Below are 22,378 nucleotides of genomic sequence, written 5' to 3'. Positions count from 1 at the left end.
CTGCAATTTCAGGTCTGTGTCTGTCTTCAGAACTACCCAGGAGCTCCTGAGAGACACCCCTGCCTCCCCACACAGAGCCCGGCACACAGGAAGTGCCCAGCAAACATAGGAGGTGCTCAGCAAACGTGTGCTCCTGCGCGTGGCTTGCTGGCTCATGACAACTTGAGTAGCTATGTTTGGCTCAGCTGCTACCTGAGTCCCCTGGCATGTTTGGAGACCGACACGGGGCGGGATCCTAGATGATGTGCGGGCTCCCTTGGCCCGATCGCTAGGCCACTGATTTCAGGGCATCTCCAGAGGTAGAAGACACAACCCTTAGCTGCTGTGGCTGCAGGAAGAGAATCATGCTGGTGCTGCCTCAGGCTGGAGAGAAGCTCTCTGTCCCCAGCAGCCCCCTGCAATCCCTGCAGTGTCCATCCCCAAGGATGCCAGACCTTGCCCCGGCTCCTGGAAATAACAGCAACGCAGTAGAATTCACTGTAATAAAGCGCCATGTTGATCAGGCTCTTACTTGCGCTGGGTTCCGCGCTAGTGCTTCACCAGCCTCGCGATAACCCCAAGAAGCAGTACTGTGACGTCACCCTCCCTTTCCAGAGGAGGAGGAGGAGTGTGGAGAGGGGAATCAGCTCGGCCTCGCCGTCAGGCCAGCAAGGAGCAGCACTGCAGTGGAGGCAACCATTGGAGGCCGATTTGCTGAGTGCCTACCATGTGGCAGGCCCCGTGCTGGGTGCAGGGAGACCCCAGTAAACGAGACAAGACTGGGCCTGTCGGCTCTGCTCAGGCTCCGAACTGCTGAGTGGGACAGGCAAGCTATCCCAGGAGTCCGGGGGACAGCGGGAAGGGAGGGGGCTGGTATGTGGAGAGGCAAGGGCTGGGCAGGGAGCCAGCTCTGCCACTGATGACAGGCCTCCCTGACATGAGGCTGACTCCTAGAGAGAGGCACAGATAGCATGGGGGACTGTCACAGTCATCTAGGGCTGCGTAACAAACCACCCCAAAGCTCACTGACAAATTATCAACATTTTCGTGTTTCTCATGCTTCTGTGGGTTGGCTGGGCTCAACTGAGGCTCCTTCCTGGAAATGCTAAATGTGCTCCCTCAGCTGAAAAATTTCTGAAAGGGCGCCCCCGGGTGGGCTTCCTCTGGAGTCTCATCCCCAGTCAGGGCCCCCCCAGGTGCCCCTCCCAGCCCTTGCTCACTCCCCTCCTCTCTGCTCAGCAAACTGGTCCACGACGGTGGCCTTCTTATCTTGTCGGCCCTGGTGACCCAGTAAACTGCATCCCGACCACTGGGCAAGTCAGGGCCTGGCGATGGGCAAGAAGAGACCACAAGCCGCTTCCCTCTCTGGGCCCCTTTTCCTCAAAAGGACTTCGTGTTTCCCAGTTCCTTTGTGTTCACCTAATTATGTCACTCTTCAACACCACCCTCCTCTAACTGTGCCATTTCCACAGCTCCTTTTTCTCCTACTCCTTCCCTCCTTCAAGTGCCAAAATCCCATGCACAGACCCTCAGGTGGCTCAAACACCCCTTTCCCCTTGGTTCTAAGAAAACCAAAATCTTGGTGCCCCCCCCCAGACCCTCCTCCCTCTGCACGGTGGCTAATGAGTTCACCCTTCGCACGCTAGTTTATTTCCCTTCAGCCCGATAATGGCAACTTCATTAAGAAAACCATACCCTTGCTGAGCTGGAGACCTCCAGATGGCAGGAACAGAGCAGCTTAATGGGGCCTGTGGGCGGCCAGGCTGCCTCCCAGGCTCCCCTCCCCGCTCTTCTTCCTTCTGTGTCCAAGGCCTCCAAAGTCCCCCGCCCATGCCCCTCTCAAAGCCCTCTCCCTCCCCACCCCAGGCCCCCCTCCCTCCTCTGCTTCTTCCTCCCTCACCTGCCCGCTCCAGCTGACCGTGGAGGTGTCAGGGTCCCCCCTGGGCCTTGGCCAGCCCCAGAGAGAGGGGACATGAAGGCCATGACAGGCCCTGCCCACACTCGGCCGTGATCTGCCAGGCTGGGTCAGTGCTCCCGCAGCCCCCAAGTCCTCAGTGGAGAATGAAGAATTGCTCTGAAGCAGCACGCTTGCCGGGTGGGCCCTCAGAAGCCTCCCCAGCACCTGCTGGGCCACTAAAAACAGCGTCCTGTTACTTCCCTGAACCCTAGTTCCTCTGTCTCTAGATCGGAGACCACGTTACCAGCCTCTTGGGTGGTTGTAAAGACTAAACGAATTAATGCATCTGAAGTATTCAGACCCACATAATGAAAAGTTCAGACCCACAAATGGCAGCTATTATTACTATTACTATTGTTATTATTTATTACTAGCCTCTTGTGCATTCTGAATTTGGTGGGGTATATATATATAAATGAAACTTAAAAAGTCACTGCCTTCCACCTGCTCTGTCAAATCCCCCTTGTTTAGCATCTCTCAGCGGCATCTTGAGCAGACCCCAGAGCTTTCTGGTTATTTTCGGTTATTCAAAGTCCAGTCCAGAAGGGTTTATTGCTCCACCCCGGCACCAGGTTTCCGTCTGGTCTTCCAATTCCTGTGAAGCATTGGGCTGATGTGAGGGGCTGTCTTACCAGGGGTCCCCCTCCCACTCCCCACACCCCTCCCTGTCATTTCCACCCAAGGCCACAGCTGTCCCTCTCTCCCCAGACCTTCCGGTGGCAGGTGGCCAGCAGCATCGACAGCAATGAGATGCTCGAGATTCAGATCTTCAACTACAGCAAAGTCTTCAGCAACAAGTAAGTGAGGGGTGGGGCACGAGAGGCGGGGCCCCGAGGGGCGGGGGGGCCCTGCCCTGTTCCTTGGGCTGCCCCCTCCTTTGAGTTTAAAAGGGGACCCGCACTCGGGCCTGGGTTGACCTTCAAAGACCTGCCCCCACCCCACCCCAAACCCCCGCTCCCTCATGTTGCCCTCAGAATCCCCCAGCCCTCCCAATCCTTGTTGGCCCAGTTCACTCTCTCTGTCCCCAGTCCCAGCACAGCTTCCTGTTTCCTTCCTCAAGTTTTCCCCCTTACACCATGCTGGGCAACATTTACCCATCAGAGAAGGTGATAATACCCTCCAACAGACCATCTATCTGTAGCCTTGAGAGTGAACTTGTCACACCTGTGGAGGACTGGCAGCTCCAAGGCAGTTTGGTGCAGTGGTTTAGGAGTCAGGAGAGCCTGCTCTCAGATCCCAGCTCAGTCATCTACTGTGTGACCCTGGGCAGGTTGCATGACCTCTCTGAGTTCAATGATTGCATGTGTAAAGAAGATAAGTACTTACCTCAAAGGGAAGCTGTGAAAATTAAATGAGATAGATGTTCATTCATTCATTCAATCCCCATGTTTACTAAATGCCTACTGTGATGGCGAGGTGCCCACCTTCATGGAGCTTGGTCTCCTTCCTCCCCTTCCTAATCCTCAAACTCCCAGAAACCAGGCTACGTGAACAGTGATGGTGGAAACCAAGGATGTGGAAGAGATTGCTAAATCATTTAAATGAAAGCTGCTGGACCAATCCCTAAAATGCTTGAAAACATCAGAACTCTTGCTATAAACAGATCAGAAGTATCTGGTAAATTGTTTAGGAAATCAACTACTGTAACAGTGAGTATGCTGGAATATAAGGCTTCGATGAGTTGTTCTAAAACGCCAGCAAGAAGGAGACAGAAGAGGGGATTCCCTACTCTGATTCTCCTTCTTTCTCTCTCCCGGCCCTCCCTGCCCCAACCCAGGAAAAGGCAGGAAACCCCACAAGGGGAGGCCTGGACCTGGTGGAAGTGGGTCCTGCTGTTTCCTTGGAAGCCTGGAGAAGGTCCAGGGCACTGTTGGCTGCAGAGCTGGGGTGGGGAGGAGTGGTGGTCTCGTGGACAACGCAGGGCCCACCTGACACAGGCCAGCTCAGGGGGTCGGAAAGGGAGGGCGGGTGCTTGGAGTCAGGTGGGCCTCAGTCTCCCACCCTGGAGTCTGGGCTCTATTTCCCAGAGCCAAAGAAAAGGGTCACCTAGTGTTTTCCCTCTGTCCCCACCATGGCCCAGCTCAGTCACCAGGCTCCTTCTGATGGGGCAGCTGAGCCTCTGGGGAGCCTCTGGGGGCCGCACCGGGCACGGCAACCAGCAAAGCCACACCCGCTGCTCGGGGCAGTGGCCGGCACCCAGCAGGCCCCCCTTACTTTGTGGAATGAGTGAATGAGTAAATGTCAGGAGGAGAGGGCGTACAGGGTAGGAGGATCTGGGCACAGGAATTCGAGTGGCCCTTCTTCTCTGAAGAGCTCAGGGCTCTCCAGGAACCCAGTCACATGACTGGTACATTTGGGGAAACTGAGGTAAAGGAGGCTGGCGTGAGATTTAGAACCTGTGGGCCTGATCCCACCACCACCCACCGCAGAGAAAGGGACTTATTCTAGAAGCAGAGGGCAGCATAGAAGCTGACCCCTCACCCAGGCCAGGAGACCCCAGGTCTGCTCCGCCCACCTTGAATGAGGTCCCTTTTTCAAGAGCCTTGGGCTTCCCTGTGAGGACGTGGTGTTGGGTCCAGAGCATCTTGTGCCACCCCCTCTGCCTGTCCAGGACCCTGGATGGGGGCTGGCCTGACCCAGGCACCAGTCTCCTGGGACTCCTGAATAATTCAGGAGCCAGGAGAGCAGTGGAGGCCTGGTGAGGCCTCAGGCACTTGACACCAGCTCCCAGAGGAAAGCAATGAATTATTGACAGGCCCTGGTGCCGGGTTGCAGCTCTACTGTGGTCAGTCTGTGGGCCCCCTTCGCTGCTGGCTAACTACCCGAGAATCCTGCCCCTGCTCAGCCTGCCCAGCCACCCCGTGGGGGCCAGCCCAGCCTCCAGAGTCGGGGGTTGCCATCCGGAGGGCCCATCTCCCAGGCAGCTCCTCCACGCTGACCCACTGGGAGGAGCAGGGGCAATAGGCAGAGCCCGCTGAGCTTCCAGCCAGGCTGGACAAAGGGCAGCTGGGATCGGGGCAGGAGGTGGTCTCCGGGGTCACCAGGCAGGCCAGACCCAAGGCTTCCTTCCTTCCTGCACCAGCTCCTTCCCCAGAGAACATCTATGGAAGGGGGTTGAGGGGCAACGCTCTGTTGGAAGCAGCATGCGGGCACTTGTTTTGAAGTTGTGTTTTCATAGCAAGCCCCCTGGTTTTGCTTAGACAGTACGTTACAGATATGCAAAAAGGGTAAAGTTTTATAAAAAATGTTTTTCTTTATTTTTTAAAAGTTTTTATTGGAGTACAATTGATTTACAACGTTGTGTTAGGTTCAGGTGTACAGCAAAGTGAGTCAGTTTTATATATATACATATAGCCACTCTTTTTTTTTTTCTTAGATTCTTTTCCCATATAGGCCATTACAGAGTATTGAGTAGAGTTCTCTGTGCCATACAGTAGGTTCTTATTCGTTATATATTTTATACATAGGAGTGTGTATATGTCAATCCCAATCTGCCAATTTATCCCTCCCCCCACCTTATCCCCTGGTAACCGTAAGTTTGTTTTCTACATCCATGACTCTACTTCTCTTTTGTAAATAAGTTCATTTGTACCCTTTTTTTTTTTAGATTCCACATGCAAGCGATATCATATGATATCTGTCCTTCTGTGTCTGACTTACTTCACTCAGTATGACAATCTCTAGGTCCATCCATGTTGCTGCAAATGGCATTATTTTGTTCTTTTTATGGCTGAGTAATATTCCATTGTATATATGTACCAAATCTTCTTTATCCATTCCTCTGTTGACGGATGTTTTTCTTTATCCTTAACATAAGACTGAGATCACATCTGTTGTCCATTTCAAAGAACACTATTTTTTATTTTTGTTTGGGGGAAGCAGCGGGTAACTATTAAGAGTTAAAGCCCCACAAGCCACCCCCTGTGGGTATGGTGAATTCAGTCCTCTGGCCTTGCTAGCTCCCAGGACCCCAGCCCCATCTTCTGGGCCGCAGGCTTGCTCTGGCTCTGTGAGGCTGCACATCTGCCCCCAGAGCCCACGCTGTGCAGGAGACCAGTGCTGTATGGGCCCTCCAGACGGCAAACACCGCCCCACCCCGTGCCCCACTGTGACATGTGACATCTGAGTGTGGCGGTATTAGAGGACTTTCACTTGAGTGTACTCACCACCACCCAGTGAAGCAAGTGGTATCACCTCCTTTGGGGAGGTGGAGAAAAAGCAAGGCTCAGAGAGGTTGGAGAACCAGCCCAAGTCACACAGCTGCCAGGTGGTAGAAACCCTCTAAGACCCTGCTGGGCAAACCCACCTCTGTCTGACTCCAGAGCCCAGGCTCTTTCTGCTGTCTACATTGCCTCCCATTAGGGATGGCATTTAGTCTGTGTGTGAACAGGGCTTGAACCAGGGCATGAGGAGAGGGGAATTTGCCAGAAGGTGGATCTCAGCTTACTGTGTGATTGAAGCAGAGGTGGATGGGTGGGCAGTGAGAGCAGCCGGCGTGTAGTGAGGTCCCCATCACCGGGCGTGTAGCAGGAGCTGGGAGTGTGTGTCAGGGAGGAGGTTTAAGGGACTTCTTTTTTTTTTTTTTATTTAACATCTTTATTGCAGTATAATTGCTTTACAATGGTGTGTTAGTTTCTGCTTTATAACAAAGTGAATCAGCTATACTGAGGGACTTCTCCTTGATGGAATGCTGGACAAGCTTTCCTCTTAGGTCCCTTGCAAGTCTAGGGGTCTGAGAACTTGTTTAAGCCTGGAAGGTGCCAGAGCCTTCTCTGAGCACTTGTGGGGGAATAGCTCCATCCTGCCCCCTGGGGGAGTCTTGTCACACTGCAGCATCTCTACTGATCCCTGGGTACCGTCTAGGGAAAGTTGTGCCCGCGCACCCAGCGCTCAGCAGGTGCTCAACAGGCCTTAGTGGAGCTAAAAGGGCCTGAAGTTCCAGCCGGCAAGGGGCCGTGGTAGAACAGGGATTCTCAAAGTGCGCTCCCCAAGCACCATCATCAGCATCACCTGGACACTCGTCAGAAATACCCATTCTGGGGCCCCCACCTCGCCTGCTGAGTCAGGCCCCCTGGGGCGGGGCCGGCTCCCAAGAGCAGATGGTACACATCTCTCCCAACTCCGTGCTCAGCGGCTTCACACTGGAAGCTTGAAATTGGCCTTGGTGGGGGTATTTACACCATGGAAATGAGCAAAAGCTGCACGTCAGGACTGCCCTTCCCCTCCCCCAGCCAGCTGTTAAACAGTTGCCAGCACAACGGTGGGGGTGTGGGTCCCAGTCATCTGTGTTTTAGCAGGCCCTCGCAATGATTCTGTTCATGCTGAAGTTTAGAACCACAGATTTAGACCCTAAAGAGATGAAGCTGCAAAAAAACCCAGTATATACGTTCATGCCTAGAGTCTACTGTTAGAAGGGCCACACAGGACAGAAGTTAAGAGCCCACCACCCTCATTTTATAAAGACAAAGTTGAGACCCAGGGGCAGCGGCTCTAGGTCTCCTGACCCCAGCCCGGCACTTCAGCCCAAGCTGGGGAGAGGGCAGGATGCAGCGGGGGAGGCAGCTTCCAAGGGGCTAGTCTGAGAAGAGCCTGGAAGCCTAGGTAGGGTAGGCTTTAGAGTGGAGGAATGGTATGAACAGTTTCACCCATAGGGAGGATGGGGCGAGCTGACAGATGGAGCTCTGAACCCCGGAGAGAAGCATTCATTCACTGTGGCTGCTCCCACCACTTTCTCCCCTCACACAGACGGGAGGCTTTTTAAAAACAGTGTCTGCCCTCCATGGCCCTCAGGAGGATGCAGACATCAAACATGTCCGGTAAAGTCAGAATCCACCTGATACCTCACCTCATCCGGAGCGGCCATTAAATTAACTGCATCCCTTCCTGCTTTCTCGGCCTCACCTTCCTCCGCTATAAGCCAAGGGCAGCACTAGATGATCCCAAGGTCCCCTCCTGTTCCACACCCTGTGAATGCCCCCCTCTGCTTTTGTCCCTTCAACCAGAAGTGGTGTGTATGTTTTGATCTACCCCATGTGGAATCACCGTGTGAGAACCTCTCAGTACCCTGTTCTCTCCTAGAGCAATAACCTTCAAACCATGGGATGAAACGGCATGCAGGTCAACTCAGTCAGCATTTATGGGGCCCCCACTGTTGTTCATTAATTCAGCCAGTAGATTGTGAGACCTCCTGTGAGCCAGAAATATCTAATAGAGTCTGGAAATACGAAACAGCTGCTTCCCTGGAAAGGCTCAGGCTATAACGTCACCCCCTTGATAACGACCAGACAGCTCCTGGAGTGCTGACTATGTGCTAGGCGCTCTGCTAAGAGCTGGGCACAGAGGATCTCTGTTAGTCCTCTAAACAGCTACTCTGTGAAGCAGGGGTTATTAGCTCATCTTAGGAGAAATCTGGGACTGAGGGAGCCCAGGTCAGCTGCCCGCGAAGCAGGTAACCCTCTAGAAAGTGTCCGGGCTGGGTTTCCGATCCCGTCTCTCCGACTCCAGGTCTGTGCTCGTCGCAACACTGCCCTGCTGATCCCCTCTAGGCAGCTGGGCGGATGGGGACCCCACAGTCAGGTGGGTTCTTGCCCCAAGGAGCCTGCAGAATGCAGGTGTGTGTGGGCACCACTACGACTCAGCAGAGGACGAACGAGCCAGTGGTGCCGGTGAGGGGTAGAGACCCCGGTAGCGATTAGGGAGGCGGAAGGGGGAGGAGCTATCTGTGTGTCCGGGAGCCTCTGGTCCTTCCCCACAGCCTCCATGCTGGGCATCTGGAAGCTGCTCCGCAGGGGCTCAGCAACCCCAACCGCCTGTACCCGAGAGCACGAGGTTCCCCCAGGACACACTGACCCGTCTGTGAACTTCCCCCCGGTGCTCACTGCCCTCAAGCTCTCCCAGGGAAATGGCTGTCATACGTACAACCACACACAGTTGTTGGGGGTCACAGACCCTCCTGGACATGCCCCCCTGGCCAGCCCCAGCTCCTGGGCCGCCTTCTCCAGCCCCAGCCGGGAGCCTGAGCCAGCCCTCTCGTCCCCTCGCCGGCCAGTCACAGCCTCTCGGGATGTCAGCCTTGCCCCTCGTTCTGGCCTCTTCATGTGAAACCATGAAGACCACGCCCCCTCTGCCGTTCACAGGCTGATCGGGACCTTCCGCATGGTGCTGCAGAAGGTGGTGGAGGAGGGCCACGTGGAGGTGACCGACATGCTGATTGACGACAACAATGCGATCATCCAGGTGAGGGTGCCCAGAGAGTCCCTGGACCTGCCTGTTACGGGTCACCTGGGGACCTGCTGGCCTCCCTGCCCCGGCACAAGCGTGGTCTGGGGAGCACTCCTTGTGGGCGGGGAGATGAGGTGTGAGGAGGAGACTCAGGTCAGACTCTGCTGGAGCCCCTCAGCCTGGCAGCCATGGCCAGAGCCCTTGAGGTGTGACAGGGCCCCAAGGTGGACACTGCAGTCCTTCCTGCAGTGAGAGTACAAGAGAAGGCGACGGGGGGATGCCCTCCCTTCTCTCCCCAGGGGCCTTTCCATCTGGACCCAGCTCAGGAATCACTAAAGACGTGTCTCTCGTCATCTGAAAGCCAGTCTGAGCCCTGCTGGCCACTCCTGGGCATGACCTTCACTCTGCATGCCTGCCTTGGCATCTAAGACTAGCCTTTCTGTGAAGGCAGGGACCTTCTTTCTATTTCATCTGTCACATCCCATCCCAGCACTTCCAACAGGAACACACATGTACTAATGACGCACAGTCTGTAGGCATTTAATACATGTTCAAACAAAGGAAGGAAATAAACCAATCGGGACGCCCAGACCCCAGGCTCTGCTCTGACGCATCTGTCCCCATGAGCTCACTGATGCCCACCACTGGGCAGTTGAGCCTAGTGGTGAGGAACACAGCCCTTGGGTACAAACATTCATTAGGCCACCCACTAACTGTGGGCTGGCTGCATACCATCTGCAAAGTGAGCAAAATTACAGTATCGACTTCACAGGACTGCTCTGAGGATTAAATGGGAATGCACAGAAAGTGCTTGGAACAGTTAAGCATATAGTAAGTGCTCAATAAATATATAAAGTAAGATCAGTAGCTATTGTTTCCTGCCCTCAGTTTATCCATATGTAAAATGGGGCTGTACCATGGTTCCCCAACCCAGGGCCCGCATATGACCCTATGTAGTAGCCAGCAGAATAGCCTCAGAAGCAGGACTGCAGCCACAGGGAGCCAGAATGGAAGGAACCCTCTCTGAGGAGTGCCAAGGGTGGGGCAGAAATTCCCACGGTGCCTTGGTGGCTCAAGACACTTCTTCCCTGGGGAAATCGAAGCCTGGGCATTCAGAGGACCACATGCCTAGTGGTCCTGGAGCAAGCCAACCCCTGACCTGGAGGAAGGGAAAGCATGTCTAGAAGATTTCCTAGCACCCACACGGGCTGAGGAAGGGACTAGGATGAGTCTTCCCTGTGCACTGGGGAGAAGCTAGAGCTAAGAGAAGGCTTCTTGCTTTGTGGCCCAAGGACACAGAGAAAATCCCGTGGTGACCTCGAGCTCCCATCCTCTCCAGATTAGGAGGGTGGGTGTCAGGTGAGCAGGAAGAAGTGCTGACCTCACGCCTTTGAGGGTGTCCAGGACCTGGGCTCCTCTCCTGAAGGACATTCTCAGCTCATGTCATCAAATCCCGAGAGAGCATCAGGAGCGAGGGGAAGTCAGCTGATTTCAGACAGGCCACCCCTGGTCCCCGCAGGCAGCCCTGGTTCTGAGAACGAGAGAGTGACCTACACCACGGGGACACTGGAGGATGCTCTTGATTATGTGTCCAGTGGACTCGGCCCACCCCCAGCCAAGGCTCAGCTGCCCGAGGTGGGCCCCCCACCTCGGGCACCAGGGAGGAGGAGAGCCACGTGCAGCAGGATCTGGAGCCACAGCTCATTCAGTTGTCAGTCTTTCTGAGCCTCTGTTTTCTCATCTGCAAAACGGGAAAGTGGGGGGAGGATAGTACCCAGCTTGCCTTCCTCCAGGTAAGTTAAGGGCGTGAAAGCACCTTGTAAAATCACAGAGCAGCGGAGGACACGGGATTATGACTGTTATTGCCGTCCCAGCCGCTCACCGCCCATCTCTCCCTCCAGACCAGCCTGTGCGTGGAGGTCCGGTATCAGGCCACAGACGGCACGGTGGGCTCCTGGGATGATGGGGACTTCCTGGGGGATGAGTCCCTTCACGAGGAAGAGAAGGACAGCCAGGAGACAGATGGGCTGCTCCCTGGCTCCCGCCCCAGTTCTCGGCCGCCGGGCGAGAAGAGCTTCCGGAGGTAACGGGCTGGGCCCTCTGCCCCCAAAGGCACAGGGAGGATGCCTGGGGCCTGCTCCCCTGGAAGGCCCCTCGAGGCCTGGGCTCAGAGCACAGACCTGAGTTGCTGGAGAGACATACACGAGGAGGGGAAGTGTTTCTGCAGCATCCCCTGCAGCCCGACTCCAGAACTCACTGGGGAGGCAGCAGGGTGTCTGCGATCAGGCTGAGGGGCCAGGCCTCCCCGCTACCCGGAGGGAGGCAAAGTTCTGGGAGGGTGGGCTCTAACATGGGTGGAAGAGGCTAGACCTCCTGCCTCCTCAAAGAATGGGAAAAGCAGACAGGAGGAGGCCCTGATCTCTCTGGCCCAAGACCCAGCAGTGCCAGACCAGCCCCAGGCAGCCTGGCCTCCGCCCTGGCCCAGGGAAGGCCCAAGAGAGGGAGGCTTCTTCCTGCCGGAGTGAAGCCAACAGTCCTGGTCGGGACCTGGCCTCTATTCTGTTGAGAAGACTGCATCCCAACACCCTAGGTGTCCAGGATTCACACCTTCAAATGTCCAGTCACACACAGAGGACAGGATGCTGTGTCCAGGCCTACTTGTTCCAAATGCACTATTTTTACAAAAAAAGGAAACGCAACTGTATTACTCTCAGAGCCCAGAGAGACAAACTCTAGGTAAAACACTGTCTGCAGGTTCCTAGGTCACTGGGAATAATGTGTAAAACACAGGTAAGTCAGCGGTGCATCTGAAGGATGGGGGTGGGTTTGGAGAGGGGGGTATGCTCCCCTCCCATTGGAAACATCTCCCTCCCATCTCCTTCCACCCTGTCCTTTCCAAGTAAAATTGATTCAGTACTTGTTCTGAAAAAACATAGATGCTAAATTAGGGTAACTGAATTTTATACTTTTATTGTATAAATACATTTTCCTTCTTTGCCCTTGAACCACTCCCGCCCACCCCCCCAGACATATACAAGCTTCAGACCCTGGGAGCCAGGTGGGGAGTAATCATAGTAAGTCCAAAGGAACCATGCCTGTGGCAAATGTTGCCGGACCTGTGACTCCAGGTCAGCCGTGAGGTGGGTGGCATCGCCCAGGCCAGCTTGGAGACCGTTCTCCTTAGACTCCAGGCTGGGTAGCGTAGAGACAGCGTGTAATCTGGCCTCAGGAGACACAGGTCTGAGTCCCAGTTCTGCCTCTTACCAGCCTCGTGACCCTTGGCCAGTCACTCCTTCTCTTACAAGGGGGCTCAGGAAAATGGGAACCCCCACCCTGCTGCCGGGAAAGCTGAGGGATAATGGAGCGTCAGGCTGTAACTGGGGTGCCAAGTACTACCCCACGTAAGGGCTGGTGATGAACAGGCTCTTGGACAATGCAGAGGGTTAGGAATCGGGCTGGAAATGGTGAAAAGAGGAGCGGGGACACAGTGGGGAGTGTGGGGATGCTGGCACTAAGGGTACCATCTGGTCCCCATCCTCTGTCCCCATAGAGAAAAGAGCTTGTCTGCGCTACACGTGGGCTTTAAGAAAGGGCTTTCTGGGGACAGATTGGACGCCATGTGAGAGCCATCAGTTGCAGGGAGAGGAGCGCTGGCTCCAAATCAGGAGAGCTGAGTCCCATTAAGTCGCATCCTGACTGCCGCTAACTAACTGACTTTGGAAAAGTCATTAGCCCCTCCGGGTTAGTAACAGGAATGGGTTGAGCATCCTGGCTGCCCTCCAACTCTGACATCCTGAGGGACCCAGGGATTCTCCAGGTCCCGTGGGTAGCACGCGTGGAGAACAGCTCTCTGGAGCTATGGAAGCCAAGAGGGCAGCCCTGTCTGGGGTCGCTGCAGCTCAGGCAATGCCCAGCCAGGTCCTCTCTCTCATCCCACACAAGTGGGCCAGGGTGTTGATGGAGGGAACAGTGAGACGATGCAGTCAAGCATGAGGGGCTTTGGTCCTGGACCTGCAGACCGTCCTGGGCCCCAGGAATACGGAGATGGAGAGGGTGCCTCTATCCTCCCTCACATTATAGCCTGGCTTTCCCACCTCCCCAGCAGCAGCAGGAAGCAGGAGCAGGAGAAGTTTTATCCCAGGGTTTGGGAATGGAGAGAGGATGACGACCGCAGTCAGAGCTCCTTGTCTTCCGGGGGCCACGGCCTGCTTTGGAGGGGCTGGGTGGGTGTGTGCGCAGATTCCCGGCTGCACTGGGGCTGCCAACCCAGACCCTGAGAGCGCCTCGGGGTGGTGCCACTGTCACACGTTCTCTGGCCAGGCCTGGCCATGCAACCAGCAGGCTGGGGGCGGGGGGAGGGCAGAGGGGTGAGGAGAAGGTAGAGCTGGTTTAGAGAATCTGGGCTTCTCCTGTAGTTTAGTTCTAGCTGCCTGCATGGGTCAATGAGTTCTAGGTCAAGGAATGCACGGTTCCAAGGGGAGCCTGGATTTGGCCTCGCAGCCTTAGGTGTTATGTCTCACCCTCCTCACGTAAGTGCCAGCCAGCCAGGCCCGTCAGCTCTGGGGTCTGGGAGGAAGCCATTGTCTTCTGGGCCAGAGGGCCCTCCAGAAAACATTTGGCCAACGAAGGAACAGGGAGAAGGAAGGGATGGATGTGCCCAGCCTCTGACTCCAAGTCAAGTCCTCCTTCGCCCACATCTGCTCCCTGCCCTCCAGCCCCTCCTGGGAAGGCACATCGCTTTGTAGGTCAAGGTGCCCAATCTACAGGGTGCCTCTGTGTTGTTTTCCCAACAAGAAAACTTCATTGCTAGTAGGCAACGGTCTCTCACCTGCTTTTCTGGATCCACAGGCGTCTGGTGTGGGAATCCATTCCTCCCTGTGTGATGTGGCTGGGTGGGGTGCTTGCTGGAGGGGTCGGGGGGCTGGTGGAGTGAGGGGCAGGAAGCAGCCTCAGGCGCAGGACTGGTGGCATGAGGCATCCATTCCGTGCAGGGCAGAGGAGGCTGATGTGGGGAGGTCTCCCTGCAGGGCCTAGGTCCCCCCGGCTGGGCTCCTGCCATCTGCCCTCACCACCCCCTGGAAGGGGCTCTGCAGACATTCCTCTACACTCCCAAGGCCTTAAGTATCTTCCCGGAAGTTCCTCCCATTGGACCTCAGGGAATGTCTACTGGCAGCTCTGCCTGAGCAGTCCCCCAGCCCCCAACCCACCACCACCCGCCCTCCCATTAACCCTCTCCTCTCATGGTTCCATCAGGCCCAGGCCCTGGTCGGTCTCCTCCCATGGTTCCATCAGGCCCAGGCCCTGGCCGGTCTCCTCCCATGGTTCCAGCAGGGCCAGGCCCAAGTCAGGCCCTCTGAGCCACTCTGGCTGCTTCTGTAGGCCCTGCCTCCAAATCAGCAGCCTCTGATTTCAGCCAGCTCTTTGCGCAATATGCCCGGGAGTGCCCCAGGAGGCAGTGCGGTGCCATGGAGAGCACAGGGCTCAAATCCCAGCTCTGCCCTTTGGAGCCCCACTTTACCACCTGTAAGATGCGGGTTGCTGATGCCTCACAGGAGTGTTAGGGTCAAATGAGATAATACACGTGAGCTGCCCACCGCAGTGCTGGCCCGTGGCCGGTGCTCAGCCAGTGTCCCCTTCCTTCCTTCTCCCTCTCCGCAGTCTCCATGTTACCCCACCACAACCTGTTCTACCCTGAGCAGCAACTGACCTTTTGGCCCAAGATCCCTCTCAGCTCTGGCCCACCCCACCCTACTCCAAGGGCTCTGCCAACAAAGCTGCCCACAGCCAGAGCTTCACCGCCGCTCGGGCCCGGGCCAGGGTCTCACTCGCTCACAGGACTCCCTCGCCGCCCCCAGCTGTCAGTGTTGCAGAGAAGGAATGAACTACTAACCCCGTGCGCCCTTTGCTCTCAGAAGCACAAAATCAGGGTTCCGGGCCCCTGCGTGTCAGTGTACATCTGCCCTGTTGTCTGAAGAGAGAGGAGACTTTGGCCCTGAACACACACACATGCCCGGGGGGGTTGCTCACGCTTACCTGCACATACGTTCTCTCGCTCCATGACACCAGGGAGCTGCACACACCACCAGGTTCTGGGCAAAGGACCCCCTGTTAGAAAGGACAAACAAGGGAACCCAGCCTTAATCTCACAACTGCACTTCAGAGACTTTGGGCTTCTCGGATTCCCTGTATTCCACTCCCTGTATTCCGCGACTCTCCTCCTCATTTTCTCCACCTGCCTGGCCCTCCAGCCCTCCTTCTGCGCAACCCCCCTTCCTGGTGTCCTTGCTGGGCTTCTCTCTGCGGGGTCTCATCCTGGGGGAAGGGAGGGAGCGGGCCACATTTCTTGTTCTCCTTCTGGATCATTCTTCTACTCCAGTGGAGACCCATAGAAGAAGGTACCTCCCTCCTATGCCTGGGGCCAGGGGACAGCCAGGCTTGTGTGCATGCCTGGGGGCTCTGACAGAGATGTGCATGGGGCATGTGCCCTGGGGTATGCAGAGACGTGTGTGTATGGGGTCAACACACCCAGCCTCACCCCCAGAGTGCGGGGTTCCCACAGACCCTCCCCCGCCTCCCTCCACCAGGCTGAGCTCCAGAGCTTCAGCCGCTCCCAAGCAGCCTGCAGGAGCCGGGGTCAAGGCCATGCTGAGATCTGGGGTGAAGCAGTGCTCAGGAGACTCCTCCCAAACTCAGCCGCTTCACCTGAGGTGGGGGTCCTCTTCACCCCCTGCCCGGGTCTGAGTGCTCAAGTGAGGCCTCACGCCGTGAAGCACTAAGATCCCGGAAAACCCTCAGTCCCCCAGAGGCTGCCATATTGATTCGTTCACACACACACCCCCGCCAGCCTCCATGGCTCCTTCTAACCGTGCACACAGAGTGATGGGGGTGGGAGCTTGAGGAAGAGGTGAGTGAAACTGTGGCAGAGAGAGAGAGAGAGAGAGTATGTGTGTGTGTGTGTGTGTGTGTGTGTGTGTGTGTGTGTGTGTTGGCTGAGGAACAGAACTTACCTGGCCAGGCTGGGACACTTAAAAACACAATGTAGACTCTAGGAGGAAAGTCAGGCCCAACCAGGGCTTCACGGAGAGGTGCCCTAGCAACAAGGATGACCGTGAGGTCAAACCTCTCATCCCCACCCCTTGCGGCTGAGTGACTAAGGGCAGGCAGAGTCTCAGCTCCCCCGTTTGGAAAATAGGATAATGATACCACCTTGTGAGACGGCTGGCATCAATATGTCAAGGCATGTTTAAGTTCTCACCGCAGGGCTGTGCAGTTATTAATGTTAGTTGCAGTCATAACAGTGCTTGTAGTAAAATCACAAGAGTATTATTTTTTCACAGAAAGAGGGTCTTTTCCCTTTTGCATTTCCACACTGAGTGTGTGGACCTGTGTGCAGCCTCTTAGCCGGCCCAGGGGCCTGGAGCGCGTGAGGAGGGGTAGGGCACGTGTGTGCCAGGCGCTGGCTGCCAGGTTGCAGGTACACACTGTTCTCTGGCCTGCTGTGTGCCCGAGGGGGCCCCCGCTGGGCCAGCCTGACACCTCTCTGCCATTTCAGAGCAAACCCCCAAAGGGAAAGAGAAAAAGGGTCAGATGTTATCATTTAGATACACAAATTCCACCTTCCTGACCCACCCTTGCCCACTCTCAGGTGATACACTTCCCCTTCCAGTTCCTCTACTGCAAAGATTTTCAAACTTTTCAGGGTCACCCAGTTCTTTAAAAAATAATAAACAAAAAAACAAATTTCCCTCGAAACCTGGATCAATAATTCAGAGAAAGGCAGCCCCACTTGGATTCATGTGGGGTTGGGGCCAGTAAATCTCCCGTTCGGCCCTCATTCTCGAAAGCTCATTGGAGCCCACGCAGCTCTCAGCGGGTCCCAGTGGGGGCCCAGGCCTGGCCAGACCCCCAGCCAGGCCCGGGGCCAGAGCAGGGCTGCTGAGACCGTCTCCCCTTCTCTGTTCTCTGCTCGGTGGTCTCAGCCGATTGCGGTAGCCAGAGACCTCGCTGATGTTAACTCCTTCGAAAGGAAGTACAAACTGGCCAGCTGGCCAGATGGAAAGGACAGCTGTGATCCACTGGGCCTTCAGGACCTGAGCTGTGAGGGATTGGAGGCATGCCTACCTGGGCAAGGTCTGTGCCAGGACAGGGTGTGAGGAGAGGAAAAAATTGGTAATTGTTATTCACTTCCTTTCCCTCATCCTCATTGCCACAGCATCAGGGAAGCACTGAGAGAACATTCCAGAAGGGCTTTCTGGAAGCCTCCCTAAGGAGGAGGAGGAGGAGCCCTGCTCTGAGCCCTGGAGCAGTAGCTCGCTTACAACTGCAGGCCCAGAACCTCCCTGGCCCACCTTTCTTCTCCGAGGCCCTCAGAGCTGGGAGCCCCCCACTCTATTGGAGGGGATCACGCGTGGTGAGGAGAGCAGGGTGGCCCAGGCCTGGACGGTAGCAAGGCTCATCTAACCCTGTGTTCCCTGTGGAACCTGCAACCCACATTCAGAAATCACCAGACCCTGACCTGGGGGAGGAGATCAACGGGGACCCTGAGGCCTCCTCCCTCCCCAGGGCCCCAGGTTCTCCTAGGCTTGGGGTCAGTGGGACAGTGGCCACCAGCCCCACTCCTGTGAGCTCCTCCCCAAGAATCAGGACCACAGTTCCCCTCCTCCCCAGGGCAGAGCCTGGGCCATGGGGCCCCTACCCAGCAGGCTTAGGCTTGCTTAAGTGAGAGGCTGTGGGGTGAGGGCTCTCCGGGACAAGGAGGCCCCTGGGGAGCGTGGGTGTCAGCAGGGCCAGGGGCTAAGTCTGCGAGTGTCTCTGGTTCACACCCTCTCACACACATCCCCTTGTCTCCTCATTTCTTCCCCCTACTCAGCAAAGGCAGACAGAAGACCAAGGGAGGCAGAGATGGCGAGCACAAGTAGGTGGCCAAGGCCAGGGTGGAGCCCGCGCGGCTCGTGAGAGGGAAGGGTCCTCAGCACAGGGTACAGATGGCGGGGGGCCCGGAGCAGTGGTGGAGCCAGCACCGGGTGATGGCAGGGCGAGGGAGGTCTCTCCATCTGGCCATGGGGGCGAGGCACGGGGAGGTGTCAGGGTGGGTGCAGGCCTTCTGGTTTCCACTCCCTTCTCCCTCCTTTCAGTGTCTTGATTCCTCCTCCACTTCCCTGTTCCGTCCCCCATGCCTGTGGGCAGGCCCCGAGCTTTCCCTGTGAGGGAGGGAGTGGGGACGGCCCAAGATGCCAATGGCTCTCCCCCAGAGCCAAGGCAGGGCTGGGCTGGTGGACACGCAGTGCTGGAGGCCCAAGAAGGACAAACTGTGGGCACCGGGTGGCCACAGGATGTGGCCGGAGCATGGAGCCCAGAAAGCTAAGGAGAGATGACCCCTCTCTGGTGGTCTTCACCATCTCCATTCCCCAGAGGACTCCAGATGGGAGGGGCCGCCACAAGGTATTGGAAAGTCTCAAGGTCGGGGGGTGACAAGTGGGTCTTTCAGCCTCCCCAGAGCTTGCATCATCTCAAGGACCTTCTAGCATCACAGGGAATTCACAAGGGCAGTGGCAGTCAGGGCTGACCACACTGGAGCGGCCCCTGCTCCAACACCCATTCTTACAGATGACAAAGCTGAGCCCCAGAGAGGGAAGCAAGCGACTCCAAAAGAGGAGCAGAGCTGGGACTAAAACCCAGAGAATTTAACTCCCAACCCAGGGTTTCCAATAGGCCCAGTAAGTTTAGAGCACTTGACTATATTCTAAATTTAATTCTCCGAACACATCAACAAGAGCTGAAAAGCCAGGAATGTGGTCTTTATTTTCCAGATAGGAAAACTGAGCCCCAGAGATGTTAAGAGATTTGCTCAAAACTGTGGTCTTAATAAGTTAAAAATTAGTCGACAAGACAATATCACGGCGACAGCAGGATTATTTGTATAGGGGTCTGAAGTGATGTGCACTGGTGTGGGCTTCGGGCATCTGCTTGCATTAAGATCCCGGGGGCTCCCAGTCTCGTTTAACAAAAGCATATTGAGTTCCAGCTCCCGCTTGTTACACACGAGCAAAAAGCATGACAACAAGGCAGTGGCACCGTGAGGGGAAATTCGGGCCCAGAGACCTGAAGGATCGGAGAATTTGCCAGGTTACAAGCAAGGGAAGAAGCCTCAGGCAGAGAGCATGTGCCGGACTTGGAGAGGGAGCCAGGGAACAGGATCTTGGGGGGTGTGGGAGATGACATCACACTGCTGAGCTGGGGGCCCCACTTAGGGAGAGGGCTCAGGGTCAGGTTTTTGCATGGACAGATAGACATAAAAGGCCCGTATGAGACACAACCAACCTGCCGGTCTCCCAGGCTCTCTGTCTGAGATCGGTGATGCTCTAAGACCCTTCTTGATTTCCAGCTCCCCAGTCTGTCCTGGGCCAGACCCCCAAGGGATTCAGGCTGGCCTGATCCCTTTGGACACAACTGTACTAAGGGGTGCCTCACAGTGCGAGCATGTAGTAGGCCCACAGTAAATGCTGGTTCCCTTGCACAACCCCATCCTAATGTCCTGCCATTTCCAATTCACAGATGAGATGAGTAAACTGGCATTCATTCTTATTTTAATGTGTAGAGCCTTAGGATGATTGAAAGGGTAGGAAAATGGGGTTTCTAAGAAGAGATTAAACAAGCTGAACTTCTTTAGCCTGAAAAAGAAAGGCTGTAGGAGCAGTTTTAAATCTCTGAAGGGTTATTGTGGGGCAAAGCTGGTTAGTTTCTAGCTCTCCTGAGGAGAAACAAGAGGAAAGGGAGAACCATAAACCCTGTGTCTCTTAGGTAAGAGTTTGTTTCTCCCAATTACCTGAGGCCTGAGCTAATGAGCCTTGACAGTTTCCACTGCAGACAGTCGGAGGGCAGAAGCCCCAGGCAGCCATGGCCTGCGGTTCATTTCCAGTCCCACCCCTCTAGGTCACAACCTCCACAATAACACAGAGACCTGACTGAGACCCAGCTCACTAAATTTAATTTGGGGAATGTTTCCAAGTCATCACTGGATAGTTCCAAGCTCTCCCTTAGGACCCCAGGTGCATTACCCAACCACAAAGACATTCTTAGCCATGGAACCAGCAAAGAAATCATTAGGTCCATAAATGAAAAAAGAGTTTAAAATGAGTGAACTAACTAGACTTCTCTCTAGAGAGAAATAGCTATCTAAATTGTGTGTGCATATCATTCTGACTGTCATGAATCCAGCAATGGGGAAGCCTAAATGTGATCATAAGCCCTCAGAGGGTCCTGAGCGGCCCACCTCCCCGGCTCTGGCTTCTCAGGCTTTCAGACAGCCACGAATACGGAGCCACTTGGTTGCAAAGTGGTTTTTCACCAAGTTGATTATCGGCTTGTTTTCTTTGTCTGTTTCTGTCCATATTATACCTTTAGTAACTGGAGAACCATCTAGACCAAATGCAGAATTTAAAACAAAGAAACATCAGTACATCAGTAACCTAATCAACAATTTACCTTTTTTGAAATCTAAGTCTTTAATACAAGTGGATAATCTTCAAAATTCCCTGATTAAGTTAACATTTATTTCAAGAATAACCTTTACCCTTTGCCAAGAGAAGCAGGCATGATGGGCAACTGATGTGGATTCTGATGTGTCATCAATTAGAAAATTACAAAGGGCAGCGATAGCCGATGACATCATGCTCTGCTGCCCACAGTTCACAGGAATGAAGAGCTAGTCTCTGAAGAGAAATGAATAGGTGCAGAGCCTACAGTAAGAATGCTGGGAATTACACTTGCCCTACATAGTACGCGTTTTTCTATAAAGGGATGTCACCATTTTGAGATAATCCCAGGCACACAGGAATCCCACCAATGAACTTATCCACTTGAGATGGTTAAAATCATTCAGGGTCTGGGGAGAGAGATTTCTCCTTTGAATTGCTTCAGGGTCTGGTAGACAATGGTCAGATAAGTATAGATTTTTTTAAAGTCTCAATCTTTGCTTCCAAATATGTTTGTTTTAAGGACTAGAGTGACTTTCAAATTCAAGGGCCATAACTGCCCAAGGGAAGCCCCAAGCCATTTTCGACTTGGATGGGTCCTTGGGACCAGCATCAGAAATCCGCAATTCCCTGCTACCCAAACCCCCTCTGGGCCTCAGGCAGCAGGACCAGATCCGGTATCAGAATACAGAGTGGCTGGCTTCTGCAGGCAGGGCCTGCTCTGACCCCATACATGGCTTTGACCTACTATCTCAGAGCACTTTCCTCGGTGACATTAGGGGGTGGCGGGGATGGGTGGGATGGGAGTGGGGTTGTGTGGCTGGAACAGACTGTGTGATGGCAGCGTGTAAGTCACACACGGATTGGGGCTGGGGACTCTAAGGATGACACAGCCCAGGAATGGCCAAGAAGTGATTGTACACGGTCAGCACAGGGCCCTCCTGGGTAAGGCAGGAGAGCAGCAAGGCTGGGAGGAAAGGAAACCCAAACGCTGGGACAGGAAGCAGAGGGAGGGCCCACAGTAGGCTCACTTCCTGTTGCAAGAGTCAGAGTATGGCCGGCACCCCTGCCCTCAAGGCCACCATACAGGGAGAAATCTCACAGGATGGTTCGTTGTAAGCCAGGCGGGATGGTGCCTTTCTCACCACCATACGACTGTTTTTAATGGGCTCATTGATTGGTGCAGTGTTAGGTCACCAGTAATTTAATATTTATAGCCTTCTATTCCCAAAATGTCTTGATGCTTACATTACTTTGAATGAGCCTCCTCTCTGTAAACATGGGCCCAGTCCATGGGACTCTTCACAGATGAGGTCCCCATCTGCAAGTTGCGCTGGCCCCATGGAGACTTTCTGCCAAAGTTCCAAATGGTCAGGACGGGATTCACACCCCCAGAAAAGTGCAATCCCACAGCAGCGAGGATGCAGTGGAAGTATTGCCAGCCTGGGAGGTGGTAGCTTAAATCCCAGCTCTCTGAACCTCAGGTTTTTCATGGGTTGAACGAGGAGAAGCATATGTCCCTCCCAGGACTGCTATGAAGATGAAATGAGCAAACATCTGGAAAAGCCTTTGGCCCAGATTAGTGGCTCAAGAAAGGTTATATAATCTCTTGTTGGGGAGAAATTTTTAAAGATAACTCCAAAGGCATCAGTTTTCTTTTTTTAGAGTGCCTTCTTTCCCTTTCCTCCTGTTGATATGTCCTGGATAACATGATGCTGGATAGTGTGAAGAGATCAGTGCTACCCCA

General features: G+C 54.8%; 1 protein-coding gene across 4 annotated transcripts in view; it reads left to right on the top strand.

Annotated features, from left to right (window-relative positions):
- OTOF (otoferlin) overlaps positions 1-22,378 on the top strand; it is a 93,992-nt gene that overhangs the window by 24,388 nt on the left and 47,226 nt on the right. For 3 of the 4 annotated variants that reach the window (XM_068564118.1, XM_068564120.1, XM_068564117.1), the window contains exons 3-5: positions 2,645-2,733; positions 9,073-9,172; positions 11,059-11,240. In XM_068564118.1, the coding sequence (XP_068420219.1) occupies positions 2,645-2,733; positions 9,073-9,172; positions 11,059-11,240 (371 nt within the window). Of the gene's footprint in view, positions 1-2,644; positions 2,734-9,072; positions 9,173-11,058; positions 11,241-18,026; positions 18,072-22,378 lie in introns of all 4 variants that reach the window. The other variant, XM_068564119.1, reaches the window with a different exon arrangement.

Source organism: Eschrichtius robustus, chromosome 15 (assembly GCF_028021215.1).
Source record: "Eschrichtius robustus isolate mEscRob2 chromosome 15, mEscRob2.pri, whole genome shotgun sequence".
In the NCBI taxonomy this organism is placed as follows: Eukaryota; Metazoa; Chordata; class Mammalia; order Artiodactyla; family Eschrichtiidae; genus Eschrichtius; species Eschrichtius robustus.
Note: the sequence above shows the minus strand (reverse complement) of the source record. Positions and strands in the feature narration are given on the sequence as shown.